This window comes from Vulpes lagopus, chromosome 1 (genome assembly GCF_018345385.1).
Source record: "Vulpes lagopus strain Blue_001 chromosome 1, ASM1834538v1, whole genome shotgun sequence".
NCBI classification, from domain to species: domain Eukaryota; kingdom Metazoa; phylum Chordata; class Mammalia; order Carnivora; family Canidae; genus Vulpes; species Vulpes lagopus.
In genome coordinates this window covers 162,090,168-162,113,075 of record NC_054824.1, presented here as the reverse complement: position 1 = coordinate 162,113,075, position 22,908 = coordinate 162,090,168, and the positions used below count along the sequence as shown (strand labels likewise).

General features: G+C 46.0%; 1 protein-coding gene across 1 annotated transcript in view; it reads left to right on the top strand.

Moving 5' to 3' along the window:
• TNR (tenascin R) overlaps positions 1-22,908 on the top strand; it is a 402,456-nt gene that overhangs the window by 299,257 nt on the left and 80,291 nt on the right. Inside the window, exon 3 of the mRNA XM_041770860.1 lies at positions 20,940-21,501. Coding sequence (XP_041626794.1) covers positions 21,003-21,501 — 499 coding nt within the window. The 5' untranslated portion in view covers positions 20,940-21,002. The remainder of the gene's footprint in view (positions 1-20,939; positions 21,502-22,908) is intronic.

The following is a 22,908-nucleotide window of genomic DNA, read 5'->3' as shown; positions in this document are numbered from 1 at the left end:
GCAAGTTTTAATTTTAAAGCCTGATCTGGGTATCTGCTGCATGTGCTATTATCATCAACAGTAATAAACCTAGTTGGTTTGGAAGCACAGCCATTTTCATTTACATCAGTTCTTTTAGCCATGACTCCACCAGACTTATGCTCTGAATGGGGATGCTGGTCAGTAGTCAGCACACAGGGAGGAGCAAGCCCATTGCATAGAGTTATAAGAAAGGCCCCTCAGGACAAAGCAGGGACGACCCCTAACCAACTCAGCCTCTGGCTCTGAAGAAAGATCCCCCAAAATACCCTTCGATACTGAGACATTCGTTTACTATTGATGCACAGTAGCTGCTTAATCAGTGTGTGCTGGATTCAGCTTCCATCTCTTCAAGTTCAAGGAGGTAGCACACTGCTGCCATTAGCCTTTCCCTCAACCATTCCCCAAAGTTACAAAAAAGACACAGTTTCTAATAATAAATCTAGATCCCAACCCCAAGTTGATTGTGCTATGATGTTTTTCTTGGTGCTAGGGCAGGGGGACCTGGGAAATGCAGCTTCAAATGAATAAGCAAACAAACAATTTGTCAGTACCTCACATCTCTGTAAACACCATCATAAACACTGGAGTCTACTTCCCTGAATTAGCCTCTAAAGCTATCCTGGCCAAAAGGGAGTTGCCAGCCCCGTGTGACTGCTAAGCACTTGAAATATGGCTAGTTCTAACTGAGATGTGGCTACAACACTGTGAGTGTACATTTCAAAAATTTGTTGTTAAAAAAAGCTCATTAACAGTTTTTTTTAAAGATTTTATTTATTTATTCATAAGACACACATAGAGAGGCAGAGCCACAGGCAGAGGGAGAAGCAGGCTCCTTGTGGGGAGCCTGATCTGGGACTCGATCCCAGGACCCCTGGATCATGCCCTGAGCCAAAGGCCAATGCTCAGCCACTGAGCCACTCAGGTGCCCCTCTTTAATAGTTTTTAATACTGATTGAATGTTGAAATGATACGATTTGAGCTATATATTAAGATATTATTAAAATTAATTCTACTTGTTTATTTTTACCTTTTAGTGTGGCTGCTAGAAAACTTTAAATTACATATGTGGCTCCCATTGGTGACTTTCATTGTACTTTTATTAAAACAGTGCTGCTCGAAAGCAGTGATTTTCAGACTGTAGCCTGTGACATCTTAGTGGAGCACAAAATCAGCTTAATGGGTTATAAGTTGTATTGTTTCTTAATGAAGGAGAAGAGAATAAAATAGAATGGATTAGAGCACATTCAAAACAGTGAGTGCTGTTTTGTGAAGTCTTGGCTTCCATTGTACATATATATAGGATTTACATATTACATACTGGGTTGCAAAGTAAAGGATATATTTACTGTCAATAGAGTAAAAAGTGTTTGAACACCCTTTTCTAAATTATCCACAATGAGACAGTGCTTCCTTGAGTCAGAATGTTCTGACATCAACAACAAAGGCTGTATGATTTGTACCTGACTGGTCAGGTCAATGCTATAACTTTTAAGTTCTGCCCAGGGAAGCTTCGCAGCCTCTCCTGATGTTGTACCAAAGTAGGAGAGGAGGGTCCCTGCACTGCCTATTTATTCTGTCTGTGAGTCACGCATGTACAGAGAGGCTGGAGTGGAAGGCAGCCAGGCATCTCTTGGCGACCTCCCCAAGAGCCTCTGGGCCCCTGGTGGCTGAAGACAGGGGGGCAAACAGCATCCCTGTGCCCCAAAGAGCAGGAAGCAATCCCCTCTTATAGGTAAATTAGACCCTGTGTTACTAATTTTATGCAGAGAGATCTGCTTCTTCCTTCAGCACACCCCTGGAAAACTTTCTTCTCCAGACTAGTCAGGGAATCCACAGCTCCAAAGATGCCTTCCCTCGAGATAATTAAGTTAGAAAATGCAACCTCTGCACTTTCTGGAGGCTGAGCCTCAGTGATCTCAGCAGGCTCCCAAGGCAGCTTTTCCTGGGAGGTCAAAGGCTTGCTCCAGGTTGATTTAAGACCCCACAAAAGCATAGTGGTGAGCTACAGTTTGAATAAGTCTTGCCTTACAGGTGGCAGACCCAAGGGGGTGGTCCTGCCCTTAGACCAGTGTGCAAGGGCACGGAAGCCATGACAGCTGTGGCTTCCCATAGCTGCTTAACCCCAGCACCACCTCAGAGCCTTAGCCCTGGGAGGAAGGGCTACAAGGGCTCTACGTTCCCAGGCCCCCATCCAGGGAGTGTTGAAGAAACGGTAGCCGCTGCAAATCCAGGTGTAGTGGTTGTGGCAACGTGAAGGGAGAAAGGATGCAAACATGGCTGCCAGCTGCCATTTTGCTCCGCTAAATTGTATCACAAGTTTTGATAAAAACCAACTCTATTCCATGCTCATGAATTACTCAGGGTACTTGTAGTGAAACGCCACGGATGGTAAGAACTCATTCAGCTTGAGAGACAGCAGCTTCTGTCTTTCACTCAAATGTGGCCACTTGCCAACCCCCTCTGGTGGAAGCTGGCTGGTGCAGAGTGGTGCATGGGAACCCGGGGACTTCCACCCCCCACCTGTCATGTCTGCTCTGTGTCCTGCCCCAATCATTCCCACCCCTACTAAAACTTCTTTTCTCCAGAGCTTCCCCTCACCCCTGCTTGAGGGTCAGCTGTTCAGACCGGTCAGAAATCACAGGGCCAGGAGAAGAGTACACCCTCCTCTCCCACGGGGCTCTCTCTAGTAGGCCTGGTTCGTTATTCTGATCGGGACTTAAACTCCATGTTCTCTGCAACAGCTACGCGTTCAGACACGATTCTACAAGCACGTTAATGAGGAGAGGCGCATAGAGGAAGCTAGTCAACCTGTCAACACTTGCCTGGGCTCCCCACTGGCAGAGAAGTGTGTTTGGTGCCAGGGGCAGAGGGAAAAATACAGAAGCTGCTCCCTTGTGGGTATCTTCCCTGCTCCCCTCACTGTCTTACCAGGCCTGGCATCTGCCTCACCTGCCTCACCATGCAGCCTGGCAGCCGACGTGACCCGGGTAGGCCTTAGACCTGCCTGCCCAAGAGGGGGCAGGGTCACGGGGTCGTGCTTCTCCAAAGACAGCAAGCTCAAGGAATTTTGTTAGTCTGAAGTGTCTATACCACTAGACTATAAAGTGTACGATCTCAATTATATAAACAAACACAGAGAAAAAAAATTTTTTTAAATACACCAAAATCAGTAATGACTTCTGCTGGGCCAGTGTACTAAGAATACTACCTTTCTGTGTGTTCTGGCCATAATATGTATGAATTTGCTATAAAATTATAATGAATATGCACTGTTTCTCTAATCAGGAAAAAAAAACTTAAAAAATACAGATTTGGGATCCCTGGGTGGCGCAGCGGTTTGGCGCCTGCCTTTGGCCCGGGGCGCGATCCTGGAGACCCGGGATCGAATCCCACATCGGGTTCCCGGTGCATGGAGCCTGCTTCTCCCTCTGCCTCTGTCTCTGCCTCTCTTTCTCTCTCTCTGTGTGTGACTATCATAAATAAATTTTAAAAAATTGAAAAAAAAAATTATAAAATACAGATTTGCTGGTTCAGCTTTAGGCCACTAATGTAGGTATGCTAACATATAGTGTTATAGTTTATAGTGTTTGGCTGGCACTATACCCACCTTTATCCCTGGGAAAAATGGCATCTGTATCTTGGTTCTGCTCATGTGTCCTCTCCTTTTGGTTCTGACCCCAGTGGTTTTAAATAAGCTCTGTGAATTTCAGTTGACCCTGGCTGCTTCCGGACATGTCATATTACTTGCTTCAGTTTTTCCCAGAATCATGCTCCAGTAGAGCCCCCCTTGGCCTTGGACTCTGAAGCTGGCCTCCTAGGCCTCGTGCCCAGCTTCTATTGCCAAGTGAATAGCTTTGACCCTGGTGCCCCTCTTGTTTTTTAGGGTCCAGTTTCAGGGATCCAACCCAGCCCAGGAACAATCAAGGAATAATTCAGGAATCCCTGTGATACCCAGGGTGCTGCATTCTGCTCTTTCTCACTGGGGACAGTAGACCATTCCCTCAGAGTTACTGATCATCTGCATGAGATGATAGTCCTCCTCCATGTGTGTGAGTCAAGAAGATGCACCATAAATGCTACCATGGGATATGTCACTCGTTGCCAACTGAGCATCCTCAATTACATTTTGCTCATTTCAACTCTTACTAACTTAGCACCCAATGATGATGCACCATCCTGCTTGTGCACCCTCTAACTGCTGGGACTACAGAAGATTGAGGAGGAAAGATATTGTTGTGGCTGGATGTCCTGTGACAAGCCTTGGGTCCATGCAGAAACGGAACCATGTGCTCCTTTATTCTTCACACGTTAGTGATACTGATGCCATCCCGTGGATTATGCGACACTTCATAGTTTCTACAGCATTTCCACATAGACTTGATTCTCACTATAAATAATTCCCACTTCACAGATAAGGAAACTGAGACTCAGAGCAATCACATGGCTTGCTCAATTTCATAAAGCCAGTGATGGGAAGGGACGGGAGACACAGAAATGTGTCTTCAAGGCAGGTGTCTTGCCCACCAGGCAATGACCCCTCTCTAATGTCTCCCTGAGGTGGCACCTGGAGGGGTCCATCTATGACCCAGCTCACAGCCAACAACCTCCACCAAACCCAAGGGCAAAGAAGGCCACAGATCACTCCATTGCTGAGAAGAATCAAATAAATCCATGAGACTGACAGGGCCTGAGTAATCAGAGACACCAGCTTTTCAGCAAAGATGGACATGCAGCAGGCAAAGACAATTAGGGGGTGTGAGTGGTCTGACAGGTACCAAGGTCAATAATAAGAAACAATGTGACAGGCATCAGTAATCAAAAGAGAAGTGAGGGGGAAGACCTATAATCCTGAAGCTATCAGTGAGAGCCTGGAAAGGGATAGGCAGGACATTTATTACCCTAACGATAAACTATACTGAGAGCTAGCAGGACAGCGTGTCCCTGGTCCCCTCCGGGTCACCTCATACACTCCCAGAGACAGTTAGCTCTTGGTAATAATACAGCACAGAGCAAAATTTTGGAAACTCTGGAAACAGGGAAAACCAATTTGGGGGAAAATGTGGACACCTAGGTAGGTAAGGCTGGCTGGAACCACATTGCATGTGTATGTCCATATGTATTTAGATAAAAAGCCCCTTAGACTACAGCATCTGTACTATATGCTGGGGCAAAAAAATAGGTAGATGATAGACTTGCCCTCTGGGGACCCTCGGCTGGGGGTCGGGGGCATGGAGGAGGCAACTCTACAGATAACTATCCTGTTAAGTGTAGTAACAAGTTCTACTTGAACTAAGAGGGAGATCATTGTCACAAATTCCTTCTTGCGTGAAGGCTTCTAGGTCCACTCTTTTAACATTCAAGAAGTTTGAATCTTGGTGCCCTCACTTAAAGGCTTTGTGATTTTTAGATAAGTCACTCAATGTCTCCATGACGCAATTTCCTCATCTATAAAATGGGGACAACCATAGTAGCTTATATGGTTGCTCTGAGGATTAAATGAGTTAATATGCAAAAGCCTTAGAAGAGTGCCTGGCATGAGCTTGGAATATGTATGTGTCAAAGAAAGCCCTCCTTTTATCTCACAACGCAGTCCTGCACACATATCAGGTGGGGTACAATGCACAAACCCTGGGTGGTATGGTTACATGTGACTAGCTTCGCTGGAGGAGGTGGGGAGTTTCCCATCCTAATCAAATGCAGCTGGTTTGGACAAACCCCACCATATCTTCAATCTTCTAGGAAAAGCCCAGAGATCTTACTATTTTAGAGAAAGGGCAATAAATATCCATTGTTAATTAATCACTATGGACTCATCTTGCAGATCAAAAGTTTGGGTCATTCTAGACACATTTGTGGGTCTAGACTAATGAAGGTGTCATATCCCAGACCAGGACCAGGGCATGTCACTGCCTACCTCACAATTATCTTCAAACATAGCCCCTGATGGAGAAAGGCATGAAAATTCTCAGCGCTGGCTCAGGAAATGGTTCACCAGCTTTCAGCTTCCAATTCAAGGAATCAGCTGGTATCTCACTCAGCAGGGGGAACTCTTGTAATGATTTCCCTGTAGGAATCCTGTTTGATAATGCAAACCAGGATCAAAGGGATATGTTTTCCTATTTACAAACCCCAAAGAAAGGATCCAGTTTTGATTTGTTCTTAGGGAAATCTGAGAGCCTCTTGGGGGTGTGGCCCCCCCAGCCCTTGAGGAGAGGAGAGCTGTTAAGTAAATCCACAGAGAGAAACACGGGAAGTTCCTTAGGCACTGACTAGCTTAGGTTTCTCCACTTACTCTGCACCTGGGCTGCCAGGCCGCCTCCCACCTCCAGCTCTGAAGCTGACATCAATGCCAGTGAGCCCGCTGCCCCTACCCCAGCCAGCTGCTCATTAAAGCACCTGTAAGTGACCAAAGTGTAGATAAAGTAGAAGGCTGAATCTTCCGATTTTAATTTATAGGACGTATTTTTTATGGAGAAATAAACCCATTCCTTTATTTTTTTTTAATGTCACTGTATTTCTCCAATTTCCCTGAAGAAAAACAAACCCAAGGAGATGTGAGCCAAATTCCTTTCAACCCCATAAATAACAGAGGTTTACCCTCAAAACACTTGATTTCTTTAATACCAGCCTCACAGCATGTTATCCGTAGAAATAAGCCTCAGTTTATTCATCTGTAAAGTGGGGCAATATATCTACCTTCTGTACTTTATAAAATTCACAGAAGGATGATCCAAGATTATGTTTATGAAAGCATTTTGTAAAACTATAAGGAGCTCCGCAAATGCCAGGTGTTTTGGTCCTCGGGCTCCTTTTAGTACTTTTCAACAGGGGAAAGGTAGAGAGATCAGTGTGAGAAAAGATGCTGAAACCTTTCACAGGCGATGAATCTTACTCTCTGTGACTGCATGAAACCACACTGAACCATGTCCACCGTTAGGTTAGATGAGGCTGTTGTTCAAATGAAAATGTCACTGTTATTTATGGTCTAAGGCCTACCTGTCTCCAAATAGGTTTTCAGAAGGTGTTAATTTATTGCCAATACTGTACCTTGTATTACTTTGGCATTTGACTACTGATAGAATGAGTCACAGAGGACAGGTAAATTGTAAGCAGAACTGGGGACAGGAGGAAATGCCTGGGGTAAACCTCTCTCCCCAGGAAGCCGGGTCTCTGTGGGTCCCTGCAGGGAGGAGCACTGGACAGCCATGCTCAGTCTGTGAGGACACTGCATCCAGACCTGTAGGATTAGAGCTGTTATCTTCATTAAGGCCCAAAGGAGGTGACGGGAGCTGGCAGAGAGGTTACTAGAACCTAGAAGAGAGTCAGTGGTATAGAGAAGGTCACCTTGAGAGGGGCACAGCTGGCCTGAGGCACCTCCCAGGAGGAAGCCAACACCCTGCTCCTCCCACTGCAGCTGTGGCTATCCTCCTGGGCCTCCCTCTCCAGCTGAATGTGAAGATCCAGGGCCAGGACCAGGGAGCCTCTGGGGAGAGAGATGGGGGATGAGAAGCGTGGACAGAGGGTCTGGAGGGGACCATGGAAGCGCTCTGGAACTGTGTGTGCTGGGAGAGGGAGTCAGCCCCTTGGTGGTGGAAATGGAGGATCCTTCTCCTGTCGGGGAGGAAGGAGAGTTCCGGTCTAAGGGAACAGGACACCATGCACAAGTTATTGCAGGGATAAACCCCAACCTACCAGAGACATTCTGCACCCTCAGTGGGCCTTGTACTTTTCTGTGCCCCGTATGGACCACACACGGACTCTGGCATGTGTTGCTCACCAAAGCCGAGGCAGTCCGGCCACGCCCGGAGACCACTCAGAAAAGCAGCTGCTTGTAGCTAAATGGTCACTTCTTTTCTTTATTCAGATAGAAAACATTTAAAAGCCCAATATTTTACAATACATATCCTGAATTTAGCAGTTAATAAAATAACACTGCAATTCCACTGGAGCCTCCTTTTAACAATAATGAACAAGGACGATGCCGTATAACTTAATGGAGAGCAAAATGTGTTTTGTCAAGACAGAGTGAGAGCAAAGGAATTTAAGAAATTATGTACCCTGAAAAACCACTCTCAAAAGTAATGAGGAAAGCTAATCTGAGCCTTACTGACTAAATAACTGCAAAATAAGATAAACGACAAGCAAACAATCTTTTGAGTTTGGCAGATTAGTATTCATCTTTGGCGCCAATTGCAGCAGCAGATGTCAAAGGGTTTCTTAATCACGTCAAGGCCTGCTTAAAACACACTGATGGCTCGACAGGTCATTGCAGAACAGGGCAAGTTTCTACAGATGCCACTCAAGGCTCTCTGGCCACTGGGTGCCCTGGTCCCTGAGCACACGCGCACACACCCCTGCGCCAGCACCTCGGAGATGGTACCCTGCCTCAAGCACAATCTTCCTTGTTCTCTTAACCCTCTCTCCCCACAACTGCCTTTTCCTCTGCCCCCTCCCTTGAAAATCCTTCTAATTTTTCAAGGCCAACCTCCCCACTGAGCTTTCTCTAGAGAGTCTTGCAATTGAAATGCTTCCTTCTGCTGGGCTCACCAAAGGGTGTCCCTCAGACTTCTAATAGGGCACTCATCATAATCGCCTGTTTATTCTTGGTTTGTGAATACCTACCCCCCCACCCCAGATATGAAGAGAGTTATCGAAGAATTCTTTAGCTCACCCTTGACATCTCAAATGGAACCTAGCCCAGTTGCTGGCATGCAATCAGCATATAACTGAATTTAATTAAGCCAGATGTGCTCCATATACCAGTACTCTCAGAGCTTCTTCAAACTTTGGTTAGCAGGTAATGATGTTATTTCATGCTCTAGAAAATATAATTCACCTGTGTGTAGTCTTTGGGTCAGGGTGGTGCTATTTCATGCTCTAAGAGACATAATTTATACAATGAAGAAAATAACTCCTTTAGACCTCTAGAGCTGAACTTTTATAAGTTGCCACCTCCAATATACAAGTCATCTGAAGAAATTAATGGATATCCGATATGAAAGCAATTATTTGGTCTCTGCTGGAAGGATTGACTCCAACATAGTTATGTCATATAATTGGAAACAGCATGAATTTGATATTTGAATCTGTCATTAGGCATTTTTAGAGTGGATGAATTATCTAGTATTGTGGATGTGGGTGAGTATAATTTTTGCAAGTGACTACTCCTAAGATTTGTTTGTTTCTAAAAGGTTTCAGTGCCCGAGGCTCAAGCAAACAATTCCTACATTTACAGTTATAATTAATTAGAAGTTCAGAGCTCACATTTATAAATTGGCACGGCCCTGAGTTGGCCTCCTGGACCCACTGGTCCATGGACGTCAAGCGCTAGAATCAGTGCAGACATGGCCAGTTCCCTTATCTAAGAGGCACACAGGTGTTCTTTCCATAACCTGGTTTTAATTGATTTTAAGTTTTTGTAAAGACTGAGGATGGTCTCCTCAGAGGCAGAACTACCTGGCCTTTGGCCTTGGGGCTCCAATAAACTCTGCTTATGCTGTGCCCTTTGACTCCTCTGCTCTCCCTACGGGTCCTCCACACCTCATATCTACTTTTGAACCCCTTGTTTCTATCTGGACTGGGACCCCCACTTCAGGAATCCTTCTTCGGGGCACCTGGGTGGCTCAGTGGTTGAGTGCCTGTCTTCGGCCCAGGGCGTGATCCTGGAGTCCTGGGATCGAGTCCCACATAGGGCTCCCCACGGGGAGCCTGTTTCTCCCTCTGCCTATGTCTCTGCTTCTCTCTCTGTGTCTCTCATGAATAAATAAATAAATATATATATATATATATATATATATATATATATATATATATATATATATATATGTATTTAAAGGAAGCCTTCTCTGGCCACTATTCCCACAGTTAACTCTGTGAGAGACACCTATTATACTCAACATGAGGATCTTCAGTGTAATAAGAAAAACAGACTGCCTTGCTTTTTCTTTTGGTGCCATGTGTACGAGTCTAGTCTTCTCAATCAGGTTGTAAGCCCCATGAGAGCAGAGACTGTTCTTATGTGTCAAACCAATTTCTCTCTCTGTCCTCAGGGGTAACTTAAGTAGGAAATAGATATAATCATTGATTTGGGATGTAGTTTGGTGGGAAGATTCTCTCACAAGGTAATTTTCTTTCCATTTTTATTTATTTAAAAGATTTATTCATTTATTTTAGGGAGAGAGAAAGAGAGCGTGAACCAGGTGGAGGAGGAGCAGAAGGCCAGGGAGAGAGAAACTTCAGCAGACTCCCCACTGAGCACAGAGCTCCACATGGGGCTCTATCCCACAACCCTGAGCTCACGACCTAAGCCAAAAACAGGAGTTGGACACTTAGCTGACTGAGCCACCCAGATGCCCCATCTTTGCATTTTTATTAAATGTAAAGAAGAGAAAAATGAAAAGTAGTATGACACTTCAAGAAGAATAACTGAACAGCAAATGGTGACATGCTGTTCTCTCAGCTCAGGAAACATTGATGAAAAATAGATATTAATGATAGCAAAAGGTCAGACTCTTGGAAGAATTTGTGACCAAAAGGCTGGAAATTGATTTGGAATGTATTATTTATATTCAACCCACTTCCAAATGATAGAGGCAGGTGATGAATTAGGGATGTGACATCTATGACTGAAGTGGTAGTCTGGAAATATGACTCAGGAATTAGCTCAGCTCTAACTGAACTATGCGTAATTGGGCAAATCATTTCCATACTTTAAGTTTCATCCATAAAATGGGAATACTTGCATGGACTGTTGTGAGAATTAAATGGGATTATATTCAAAAATAAAAATAAATATAAATAAATGTTTTATTATATAATATTATATATTATTACACTCTATTCATATCAGTAATAATATATGTTAATAATCGCAGTACATATTAACATGGAATATATTAGGTCATCATTAATGTTTTATATTATATGCTTTCAAATAGTCTACAGATGTTATAATATATTGTTTATGTATTAACATATCACTAAGCTATAATCTATTAACATATTATATACATTATTATTAATATATTATATTTATATACATATATTCAAATACTCCACAGAGTTATCTAATGTCTATAAAAATTGAATATATTCTCAGCTAAATGAAATCTCCATTTAACAAAAGTTATGGGCAAGACTGGACGGCAGACTGTCACCTCTACCTGCCCAGAAGGGAATGAGTGCCTTCAGGTGTAAACTTTGCCCTGCCTCACCAGCTGTATTATAAAGTAGGAATTCAAACTAGGATAACCTCCCACTCGCCTCTGATTGGGAGATTTTATTTTATTTTATTTATTTTATTTTAGACTTTATTTATTCATGAGAGAGAGAAAGGCAGAGACATAGGCAGAGAGAGAAGCAGGCTCCCTGCTGGAAGCTTGATGCCAACTCGAGCTAGGGACCCCTGGGATCATGACCTGAGCCAAAGGCAGACGCTCAGCCACTGAACCACCTAAGTCCCCCTGGTCAGGAGGTTTCATTACTTGCTTGGTATCATTCATACGGCTGATATTCAAGACCCATTATTTCGGATGAAGAAGGCCTTGCTCTGGGAGGTCCAGTCAGTTAGAGTTCTCAGAGGGAGTGCAAGATGGAGCCAGGCAGGGGACCAGGAGCCAGACTGCCTGTCCCGCCACCTGGGTTTCACTCAGCCACACTCACCCAAAGCCACCAACATACCGGGTGACCATTTGTGCTGAAAACTGAGTGTGGCCACATTGGAGTCTGAACAGCATGGGTAGGCACCCCAAGGGGAACGCCGTGCAGGAGCAGGCAATGGCCAGGCCTGGTGGGGGTGGACACCCTGGCCTGGCCCTGCGTCCCCTCCCACACCACTCCACGTCCTTGCTGACAGCTCGGGGCCAGCCACGGGACCTGTCTGCGGGGAGTTTTCTGCCCTCGGGTTCTTTTCAGAAATCTGACAGGCCCAATAAAGGCCCAGCGCTGAGGCAGACAGCGGGGCCCTGAGCGCTCCTGGCAGCCCCGACGAAGCCTCCCCTGACACAATGGGGCCGGCTGTAATCACATTACACCCTCGTCTTTCATAATTACCCTCTTTCTCCGAGTGACAGAGCATCCCAACAGCAAGGAGGGAACTATTTTTAAACTAATTCTTACTAAAAAAAAAAAAAGGACCAAAAGAGTGTCATTTTTCCACAGATACAATTCTGGTTTATAAATCACCCCCAGGACAGGGTGGGGACTAAGATTGGCAGAAGCTAGAAAATCCAAACAGAGCTCTGGCCACCACCCCCTGGAAATCACCTCTGCTCACCAGCCCAACGACCTACGTGCTCATTTTTTTCTCTCCTGTTGTTTTTTTCCTGAGGTATTTCTGCCCGTCTTCATCTCTTGCACCTCCTCTCTGAGTCTTGTGGGGGGGAAAAAAAAGGAAAAGGAAAGGAAAGGAAAGGAAAGGAAAGGAAAGGAAAGGAAAGGAAAGGAAAGGAAAGGAAGGGAAGGGAAGGGAAGGGAAGGGAAGGGAAGGGAAGGAAAGGGAAGGGAAGGGAAGGGAAGGGAAGGGAAGGGAAGGGAAGGGAAGGGAAGGGAAGGGAAGGGAAGGGAAGGGAAGGGAAGGGAAGGAAGGGAAGGGAAGGGAAGGGAAGGGAAGGGAAGGGAAGGGAAGGGAAAGGGGAAAGGAAAGGAAAGGAAAGGAAAGGAAAGGAAAGGAAAGGAAAGGGGAAAGGAAAGGAAAGGAAAGGAAAGGAAAGGAAAAGAAAGGAAAGGAAAGGAAAGGAAAGGAAAGGAAAGGAAAGGAAAGGAAAGGAAAGGAAAGGAAAAAAAGAAAAACCCCAAAGGCATAGCCTCGGTTTGAGGGACTAGTGGCTTTTACTGTTGGTCACCGGCCAGGCCTTTCCCACCCCGCACCCCCACCTTCTGGAGCCCAGCTCTCCTCTGCCTTCTCTGGTGTGTTTTCCCACAACCACAGCATAGCTCTTTCAGGTGAAGCAAGCAAGCCAGGAGAGGGCCTGTGCAGGAGGCCACGGGAAGGGAAAGCCACCGAAGACCATCCTGAGCTGGGCTAGGGGCTGCTGCCCAGCCGGGTGACCGGCCTCTGGCCACTGGGCCCAAAAAGGAGCGAGCATGCCCGCCACAGGGCCGAGCTCACCGGCAGGGCCCCCTGCTCTGTGCCTCATTCAAATTATCTGGAGACACCTCCAGGGCCGGCCCCGATAATTACACTGATAAAGAAGTGGGGTGGAGGAAATGAATCGATGTCCCCACACCAATTTCCAATCAATCTATCGAATCTCTGCAACTCTATTGCATTCTCGCTTGGAGGGTCGTTAGCTGTCTGTCTTGCTCACGAGTGCTGGTGTCTCACTGAGGCCCGGGTGTTTACATTTGCTCTCTCTGCCTGTAGGAGTCTTGTCCAATCCACTAGCCAGCTTGGCACACTTTGGGTTGTTCCTCCTCCACCTCCTCCGCCTCCTCCACCTCCTTTTCCACCTCTACTTCCACTTGCTGTCCCCTCCTGTCCCCCCGACACGCATATACACATTGCCGCTCTGGTTGTCCTTCATGGCCCGCGTCCTGCAGTCTCATTAGTTGTAGTGGGATGAACCACCTGAGAGGTAGGAAGGCCATGAGAGGATGGGGAGGCTCTGCTGGTCCCCTCCATCCTGGGTCACCTCTGATGACAGATCCTGCATCTAGCTTACAGGTGAAGCCATCCCGTCGCAACGAAGCCAGTTCATGGGTCCCTGGGCAAGTGAGGCCCCTTTAAAGATGGCAAGCATATCAAATGCAGCGCTCCTGGATATGCCATGGGATGCGGCCTGGCCTTCCTCAGAGGAAGCTGCAAACTTCTGTCTACCAGCATCACTGAAAAGCGCCACAGAGAGAGAGCACGTGCAGAACAGTCAACATTCTTTGTTGGGAGCAGAGGTGGAGGGAGAGAAGGAAGCCAGAAGGGGAGGTTTCAGGGACTTGAGAAAGAAAAGCCACTTGGAAATAATTAAGTGACATGAGCTTAGCACAGCAAGAGCACATTTATTCAGTCAGCATCAAATAAACGTCCATTTCATTCCCCTTCCCCTTCAGCAACATCAGATGAAGTGAGAAAAATGGGGCCCCTCATGCCATTCATTCCACCCTCCGTCTCCGCCAGCCCCCAGCGCAGCCACCTAAGCCGCATGGGTGCGCAGACCCAAGAGAGAAGTAGAGAGGCCTGTAGTGTGGTCAGGGGTGGGAGGGAGAGGGGAGCTGGTAACTGAGCTGGGTGGGGGCATGCCGGCGAAAGCCTGTGCAGGTCCTAGTCTCCATAACTACTTGGAAAGGACACATTTTTAAAGTGTCCCCCAAATCCTCTTAAGATCAAGGTTTACTGGTTTAGAATTGTTCTTGATTCTTTGGGACACTGTGGAGGCTGGGCACTTTTAAATAAAGAACCATCAGACAAGCCTTCCCTCCAGCAGGAGAGACTAACACAGTTTCTCTGGTAGCCGCCTGCATTGGTGGAGAAAACATTAAGCTAAAAGTCATTGCTGTCAAGATGTCCTCAATCTGATCCCAGGAGAGAAGAGTGTTGATTTTTAAGAGCTCTGAATCTTTTCATGAGAGTGGTATGTGGCCACTAATTAAAGCTGGCTGGATACAGCAGTTAGGAGTATAGACTATGGTCAGCAAGATCTGGGTTCCGTCTTGGCTCCTCTGTTCATTAGCTGTGCAATCGTGGTCAAATTCCTTAGCCTTTCCTGAAGCTCATTTTCCTTGTCTCGAATAATGGAAAGAAAGAGGATCTAGCAGGAAAATCACAGCAAAGCCCTCCCTAGTGGCTGTTTACCAAGGGGCTGATTGATTGGTGTCTGCTTCTGATTGGCTATGGCCCAAGTCATGCCAGTTGCTAAGTATCTTGACTCCTAAATACCATTCCTTCTTAGTTCATAGGATTGTTGTCAGGAATGAATACAATAATGTTAGAAAAATGCTTAGCTTGATGCCTAGTAAATGCCTAACTAGCTGTTGGTTTTGTTCTGGGTTGAATTGTGTCCTACAAAGAATATATAATGACATTCTAACCCCAGTATTCAGAATGTGACATTTTCTGGAAATAGGGTCACTGCAGACATAGTTAAGATGAGGTCATACTAGGGTGATGGGCCTCCAAGCCAATATGATGACCATGTGAAGACACAGAGACACAGAAAAGACAAGATGACAGGAAGGTAGAGACTGGAGTGACCCATCAATAAGTCAAGGAATGCCAAGGACTGCCAGCCATCGTCAGAAGCTAGGAGAGAGTATAGGATAGATTTTCCCTCAGAGCACTCAGAAGGAACCAACCATGATGACACCTTGATTTTGGACTTCTAGTTTCTGGAACTGTGAGACAATAAAGTCCTATAGATTTAAGTTATTCAGTTGTGGTGACTTGTGACAGCAGCCCTAGGAAACTAATACAATTTTATAGTGAGTAGACTCCTCAAATCCACATGAGTTCATAAAGTATCAGGAAGAGGAAGATTGTAATGTTCATTCTAGTCCATCCTCTCATGTAATGCTTGAGAGCCCATCTTCAGGGCTTTCTGCTTGTGCTTAAATACCTCTGGTGACAGGGAACTCACTACCCACCATGGCAACTCAGTAGTTCTGTTAGAAAAGCTATTCTTTATATGGAACCAAAATCTGTTTCCTTGTACATGACCCCACTTGGTGGAAACTACTTCCCTTGGACCTTTTGCTGTATAGAAGTCCAACCTTGGGGATCTCTGGGTGGCTAAGCAGTTTAGCACTGCCTTCAGCCCAGGGCATGATCCTGGAGTCCCGGTATCGAGTCCCACACCGGGCTCCTTGGGTGGAGCCTGCTTCTCCCCCTGCCTGTGTCTCTGCTTCTGTGTGTGTGTGTGTCTCTCATGAATAAATAAATAAAATATATTTTTTAAAAAGTCCAATCTTTCAGTATTCTACAGCCTTCCAAATACATTGATTGAGCAAGCACGTGCTTGCACATGTCAGAGTTCTAGTAAATGCAATGTCCTATGTGTATGACACACTTCTGCTTTTTCTACCTAAAGAATAATCCGTTAAAATCCAGTTTAGAATCATCTCCTGAAAGGTTAGGTTATGCTGTGGAGAAAAAACAATACCAAAATCTGGCTTCAAAAACCAACAGATTATTTCTCTCTCACATACTGTTCATCCACTCTGGGTTACCCGGGGCGCTGTGTTTATTGTTGTCACTCGGGGACCCAGACTGAGAAGACAGCTACCTCCTTGAACAGTGCCAGCCACTAAAGGAGGGCGAGAACCCTGGAGGATCTCTCATCACCAATTAATGCACCAGCCCAGAAGTGACACACATCACTTCCAGAGAAGTGATCGCCAGTCCTAGTGGCATGGCCACCCGAACAAAAAGGAGGCCAGAAAATGTAGTCCTACCATGTGTATAGAAAACTAGGTTAGAAATAGTTGGTGAAGGGCACTGACAATTATGCCACCTCTTCTGTGTAGCTGTCCCTGCTACCTCTGACTGAGTTGTATTACCTGCAGCGCTCTCTGGGCACTCTGTGTATTTGTTGGTCATGGCAATGATCACATTGCACAGTTATTCTATTTATGTGTGTTTTCATCTCCCCCCAAAACTGAGAGTTTCTCAAGGATGGAGAGTAGGTCATAAGAAGTGTTTGGTTGAGGATGCATTTTAGAACCATAACCATATAGCTACAGTAAAAACCAGAGTCATTAAAGTGGTTTACAAGGCCATATTTGATCTGCCCCCACTACTTCTCTGACCTCATCTCCCCATATCTTCTTCTTCATTCACTTGGGCACAGTCTTACTGTCCCTCCAACTCACTAGCCCAGCTCCTGACTCAGAGCCTTCACACTTGCTGTTCCCTGTGTCTGAAATGCTGTTCCTCCACCATCTGTTTGGCTAACCACTCCAGTTCTTTGAGGTCCCTGCTCAGCTACCACCTTATCAGAGAAGTCTTCCCTAACTGTGCCCTGTAATATCGGCATGACTTCTCCTGCACTGTTATCTCCCCTGCCTCTCATCTTATATTCTTCTCCACTTACCACTTGCTGATACAAACACACAAATGAATGTTACATTATCATACATTAAATATCATCTGATAGGCATTACATGATACATTATATATGATATATAGGTTTCCCTGCTAGCTGAAAGTACAGTGTTCCTAAAAGCTTTCATAAGTTGAAATGGCATAAAGAAAAGAAGCATGTACCATTAATTTATATGGAAAAGTTTTTGAGCATTCCCAGACCCAAAAAATAACCTTTCTTAGGCTTTTCTAATACCTTAGGACACATCTTGCTAATGGATGTCCAAAATAAATTGAGATAAAGCACAAATGCTCACAGACACACTTCGAAGCTCCCACAACTTGATGCTGAGCTGATGACTGTCGTTCCCAGGAAGGAGCCTGGCAGGGCCACACTCCCTGCTTGGGGTGTGCATTGCCTCATAGTGCACTACAGAATCAATGCTGAACAGTATTTTTGCTTTTTGCCTAATTTCCTAAAAGCAAAAACCCTTTTCATAACTAATATAGGTCTCTCCTAAGTGCAAGGTGGCATAATGCAAACTTTCAAAAAGCCAGAGATTACCTGCACACAATTCTTTTTACTATTTATTTATTGTTTGTCCTCCCCTTGACACACACATGCACACACACACAAGTGCAAACCCATTAGAAGGCAACTTCTATGAATGAAGGAACCAGCATTTAGTAGGTATTCAATAAATATCTGTCAAATGAATGAAAAAGGAACCAGTGTACCTCCTGAATCTGCACTTCTCTGAATCCAAATTTCAAATTCCTCCCTCTCATGTGACAAGACTGAAACCCTTCAATACCCCTAGCCACCCGGAAGTGATCAATGGTCAGTGCAGTGCCGAGTGAAACAGCCCCCTGCTTGTCCTTCATTGTGTATTTTAATTCATAAAACCTAAATTTAAATAAGATTTCAGAGATTACAAATATCACGCTGTCAACTGACTCATAGTAAATTTGGTTATTGACTAAGATCTTAAGTGTTTTTCACACAAGAAACTAAATCTTTCTCTCCATAGATTCTTTTGTAGTTGTTGCTTTGGATCTAAGTGTAAGACTTGACATTTTTCCTTCTTGATTTTCCTGTCACTTGTCTTCCTTTCCATTTATAACATCATTTATTCTTTCACTTATTTACGGAGTGTCATCTATGTGCAAAAAAAAAATGTACATTATGTGCGATGAATTTTGCATGATAATTTTACAGTTCTCAAGTTAAAAAAAAAGTTATTCAACAATATCAACATGGATCACACAAATCAACTTTAGTTTAGTAGAAGAGATAGCTAAGGCTCCTCAGCCTTCAGGTAAGGGTGAGTGTCAATGACCAACAGCAGAGCCATTCCTGGGAAGCATTCAGTGACAGAGGGGCAGAAGTGGCCCTCCAAGGAGGCAATGGCAGGAGGACCTGGAAATGAAAAGCCAGTGACACTTCACGTTGAAGGTCTTGGAAAGAGTTTACAGCCATGAAGGCAGTTTGGTTCAGACACTTCACTCTTGTCTATCCCCTAGGTTGATTTACCTTATCTGGATGTGACCAGTGGATCGCCACTTCCCACTTTACTCCAAGATCCTCACCCTTCTTTGAACAAGGGCATGCTAGGTTTGGGCTTTCCTGCCATCCACTAATGGATGAGATTTCTTGTGCCTTCCAGTGATTTCAGGGCAATCTTTGGATAGGGGAAGAATCAGAACAATTATTCCACTGTTCTGCAAACCATATTTATTTATTATAATTAATGCCAGGTACTAGGTTAGTATTATACAGATAATAACTCAATCATCACTACAATTCTGTAAGGTAGTTACTCTTATAATCCCCATTGTATAGATAGAGAAACAGAGACACATAGAGGCTGAATGATCTTCCTACAGCTAAAAAGTGAAGGAGCTGGGTTTGAACCCAGCCAGTCTGGCTCCAGTGTCAATGATCTTAACAGTTCTGCTCTGTTTCCTCTTCATATTGGAAATAGGGACAGATTATATGGTCCAATATATAACATGAAGGCTGAGTAATGAGACACGATTTTTGTACTAGTCACTTCTACAGATTACTCCTACCAAAATCAACCCTCAGACATTGTCCAGTTGAACTGAAACAGACAACAATAGGGCATAACTTGAGGGTAATGGAAGGAGATAAAATAAGTTGGAGAATGATTCAGGCCCTTTGTTCACTGGGTGTTTACTCATTAATTCATCTGTTTATTCATCCTTCCAGGCGTCCACTCATTCATCCAAACAGCCATGTACTGAGCACTTTTGCTGCCCTAGGCACACATCAGATGCTGCAGATAAGTCATGGTCTGGTCAGAATCTATTTAGCAGTCCGGGTGGGGAGAAACAGGTGAAGGGGACGCAGGTCTAGTGTGGGAAATGCTGTCAGAGGGGCTTAACATCGCTTCATTAGGGAGAGCAGATCAAAGGACAGAAGGGAAAAAGTGGGAGGGGAAGGCTTCACAGAGGAAGGGACATTGGATCTGACCCTAGCAAAACTTCCCAATCGCAATATTCCCCAGGAAGATCCTAGAATTAACACAATTTCCATTAGAGACAACAAAAAATTGAACATGCTTTTCAAGGAATGCACTAGAGCATGGCAGTTAAGGAACACAGGTGTTCAGTCTGTGAGGCAGAACTGCCTCCACCATGAGATGGGGATAATCACCTGGCCCCCTCCGAGGGCTGTCCTGAGAGCCAGGAAGATCACGTGCAAGCTGCACAGCATTGTCTGGACACCGAGCACCATCAGTAGGTATTAGCCATCATTCATGTCTTCTTCAAGTCAGAGCTAGCCGTACTCCATCAGTCACTTTAATCCTCTTAGAAGCTCTAACACTACCCTTAGAACCAGAGTTTGTAAGCCTCTTTCCTCTTTTACATGGAGGATAAAAAAGAAACATTAATTTCTGTAAAACTGATTTGCATTATAGTAAATTTATCGTTGGCTCTGGTTCTTGGTGACTAGGTAATCAGCAGAGGAGCTAATTCATTATTTTAGCAATTTAAACAGGACCTCGGAAGAAAGGCACCCCGTGGTCACAAAGCACCGGGACTAAACTAATGAGAAGATTAAAAGAAAGTTGGGCTCACACAGTCCCCGATAATCACAAATGTACCCAAGGATTATTAACAACCACAATTACCTGGAACTATATTATCTGCCTGGTTGGTTATTCTAAAGTCAACTTGTATTGAATACATGAGCTTAGAGGAGTTAATAAGTTATTTTGAAGTGGCCGGTGGGGCCCTTGCTAATAAATATGTGGGAAAATATCAGGGTACGCCTGAGGTTCCATGGTGCCATTCCTCGTACTTCTCACCCAAACCTGATAACTCTGAGCAATCCTTGAAGGAACAGCCTATACCCGGAGCCCCAGTCAACATCCTTCCCGAGGCCTATGTACTGGGCCCACTGGCCCCCCTTGAGGGTCTGATGCATGCATTCTAGATAAGCCTTTTGGGAAATCAAAATGTCCTTCTGGGGGAATCCCTGGGTGGCTCGGTGATTTAGCGTCTGCCTTCAGGCCAGGGTGTGATCCTGGAGACCTGGGATCGAGTCCCACATCAGGCTCCCTGCATGGGGCCTGCTTCTCCCTCTGCCTCTCTCTCTGTGTGTCTCTGCCTCTCTCTCTCTTTCTCTGTGTCTTTCATGAATAAATAAATAAAATCTTAAAAAAAAATGTCCTTCTGCAGAGGCAGTATCCATTTTCAGGAATTCATCCCTCCTGGGGACAAAACGCTGGGTTTTTGTGACCCTGGTATAGCCACTATCCAGGCTTCTCAACCTCCCTGGGAAGAGTCTTAACTGCCTATACTCTAGCTGTGTAGGATTGTCCCCAGCCGTGGTGCTCGCACAGCTCTCAGGGGTCATCTCACTCCTCGATCTCTCTTGCAGATTCCCCCAACTCCGTGTTGTGTGCGGCAGGCTGCTCTTGAACCCTGAGCTCCGGCGGAGAGGATGGGGGTGGACGGGGAAACGGTGGTCCTGAAGAACATGCTCATTGGCGTCAACCTTATCCTCCTGGGCTCTCTGCTCAAGCCCTCCGAGTGTCAGCTGGAGGTCACCACCGAAAGGGTCCAGGGACAGGCGGTGGAGGAGGAAGGAGGGGCGGCCAGCTACAACGCCTCGGGCAAAGAGCAGCCAGTGGTCTTCAACCACGTGTACAACATCAACGTGCCCCTGGACAGCCTCTGCTCCTCGGGGCTGGAGGCCTCGGCAGAGCAGGACGTGAGCGCCGAAGATGAGGCGCTGGCGCAGTACACGGGCCAGACGTCCGACCGCGAGAGCCAGGTCACCTTCACCCACAAGATCAACCTCCCCAAAAAGGCCTGCCCGTGCGCCGGCTCGGCCCGGGTGCTGCAGGAGCTGCTGAATCGGATCGAGATGCTGGAGAGGGAGGTGTCGCTGCTGCGGGACCAGTGCACCACCAACTGCTGCCCAGAAAGCGCCGCCACAGGTAGGGGCTGGGGGCTCGCAGAGGCTGGGGAGGTGGGGTGTGGAGGGTGGGCAGCCCCGCACCCCAAGTCCAGCTCGTCCCCCTGCGCGCTGGCTGGCTCGTCTGCAGCTCTCCGCCACTGTCTCAGATCTAAATGCAGGCCTTCCCCGGGGACTCGGGCGGGGATTCGCTACAAGGCTCAGCCGGTTTGAAATACATTAACCTGATTTGGGGGGGATGAGTCAGGGAATGGTACATCGGTTCAGCGCAGCAACTTCTGTGGCGAGCAGGGAATTTGGTGTCTGTCTTCATTTATCTTTGGTTTTCACAGGCTGTTGGATTGATATCTCTCCATGTTCACCTCAGGGACTAGAGAAGGCAGGCGCTCTGTTCCTCAGCCTCAGCCTCGCTCCCATCGCAGTTAAAGGATAGTCATTAAGGTCGCAGAGGACCTGGCCCCATCTTCCCCGATGCGCTGGAGGTGCCAGCCCCCTCCACAGGCACACACATGGGTGTGCATGCATGCACACGCACCTGCTCACATGTGCCTGCATGCGGACTCACACCTGCTGGCAGAGCTGATTCCGCGCCCCCAAAGGCTGAGTGTCCAGGAGGTTGACCTCTGGCCTCACCCACCCCCTGACTAGAAACAGTTACCAACTAGGGAGCTGACCTCTCTGGGAGAAATCATTACATCTTCAGAGCCAGACTCCCTGAGTTCAAACCCTGGCTCTGCTACTGACTAGCTGGTGTTTAAGCAAGTTACATAGCCCCTGCCTTCCTTCCCCACCTACAAATGCTGATAGACTACAATGACGAGGATTATTACATATAAAGTTTGAGCTTTTCAGATGAAATCCTGGTTTCTGGTAACCACCATTTAAGCAACAGCTACCAGCTAACCCCCTTTTATCAAGATTTATTTATTTATTTATTTATTTATTTATTTATTTAAGAGAGACAGAGCACCCAAAGGGAGAGAGAGGGAGAGAAGCAGACTTCCAACTGAGCAGGGAGCCTGAGGTGGGGCTCAATCCCAGGACTCCAGGATCACGATGTGAGCAAAGGCAGACATTTAACCAACTGAGCCACCCAGGCAGCCCTCAGCTGACCCTTAATAAATAGAAATTATGTTAGTCCCCTTTCGTGCTCATCCAGAAGGCACCTTAGACCCATGCCATTCATTCTTTAATGGGAAGAGGGATTCATCTTACTCTCTTGTAGGGTGAAAACTATCTCAAGGCTTCCACAGGGAAGAAGCAGGAGGTGGCAGGGATGACACTTAGCAGAGCCTGGGCAGCCTGCATGTCCAGAGGGGTATCAGACATGTTCATCCTGAAGCACACCAAAATTAGGGGCAGTTTCTGAGTGGCAAAATATTTCACAAGTTTTCTCACCTCTTTCTCGTCCTCAAAACCAAAACTGTAA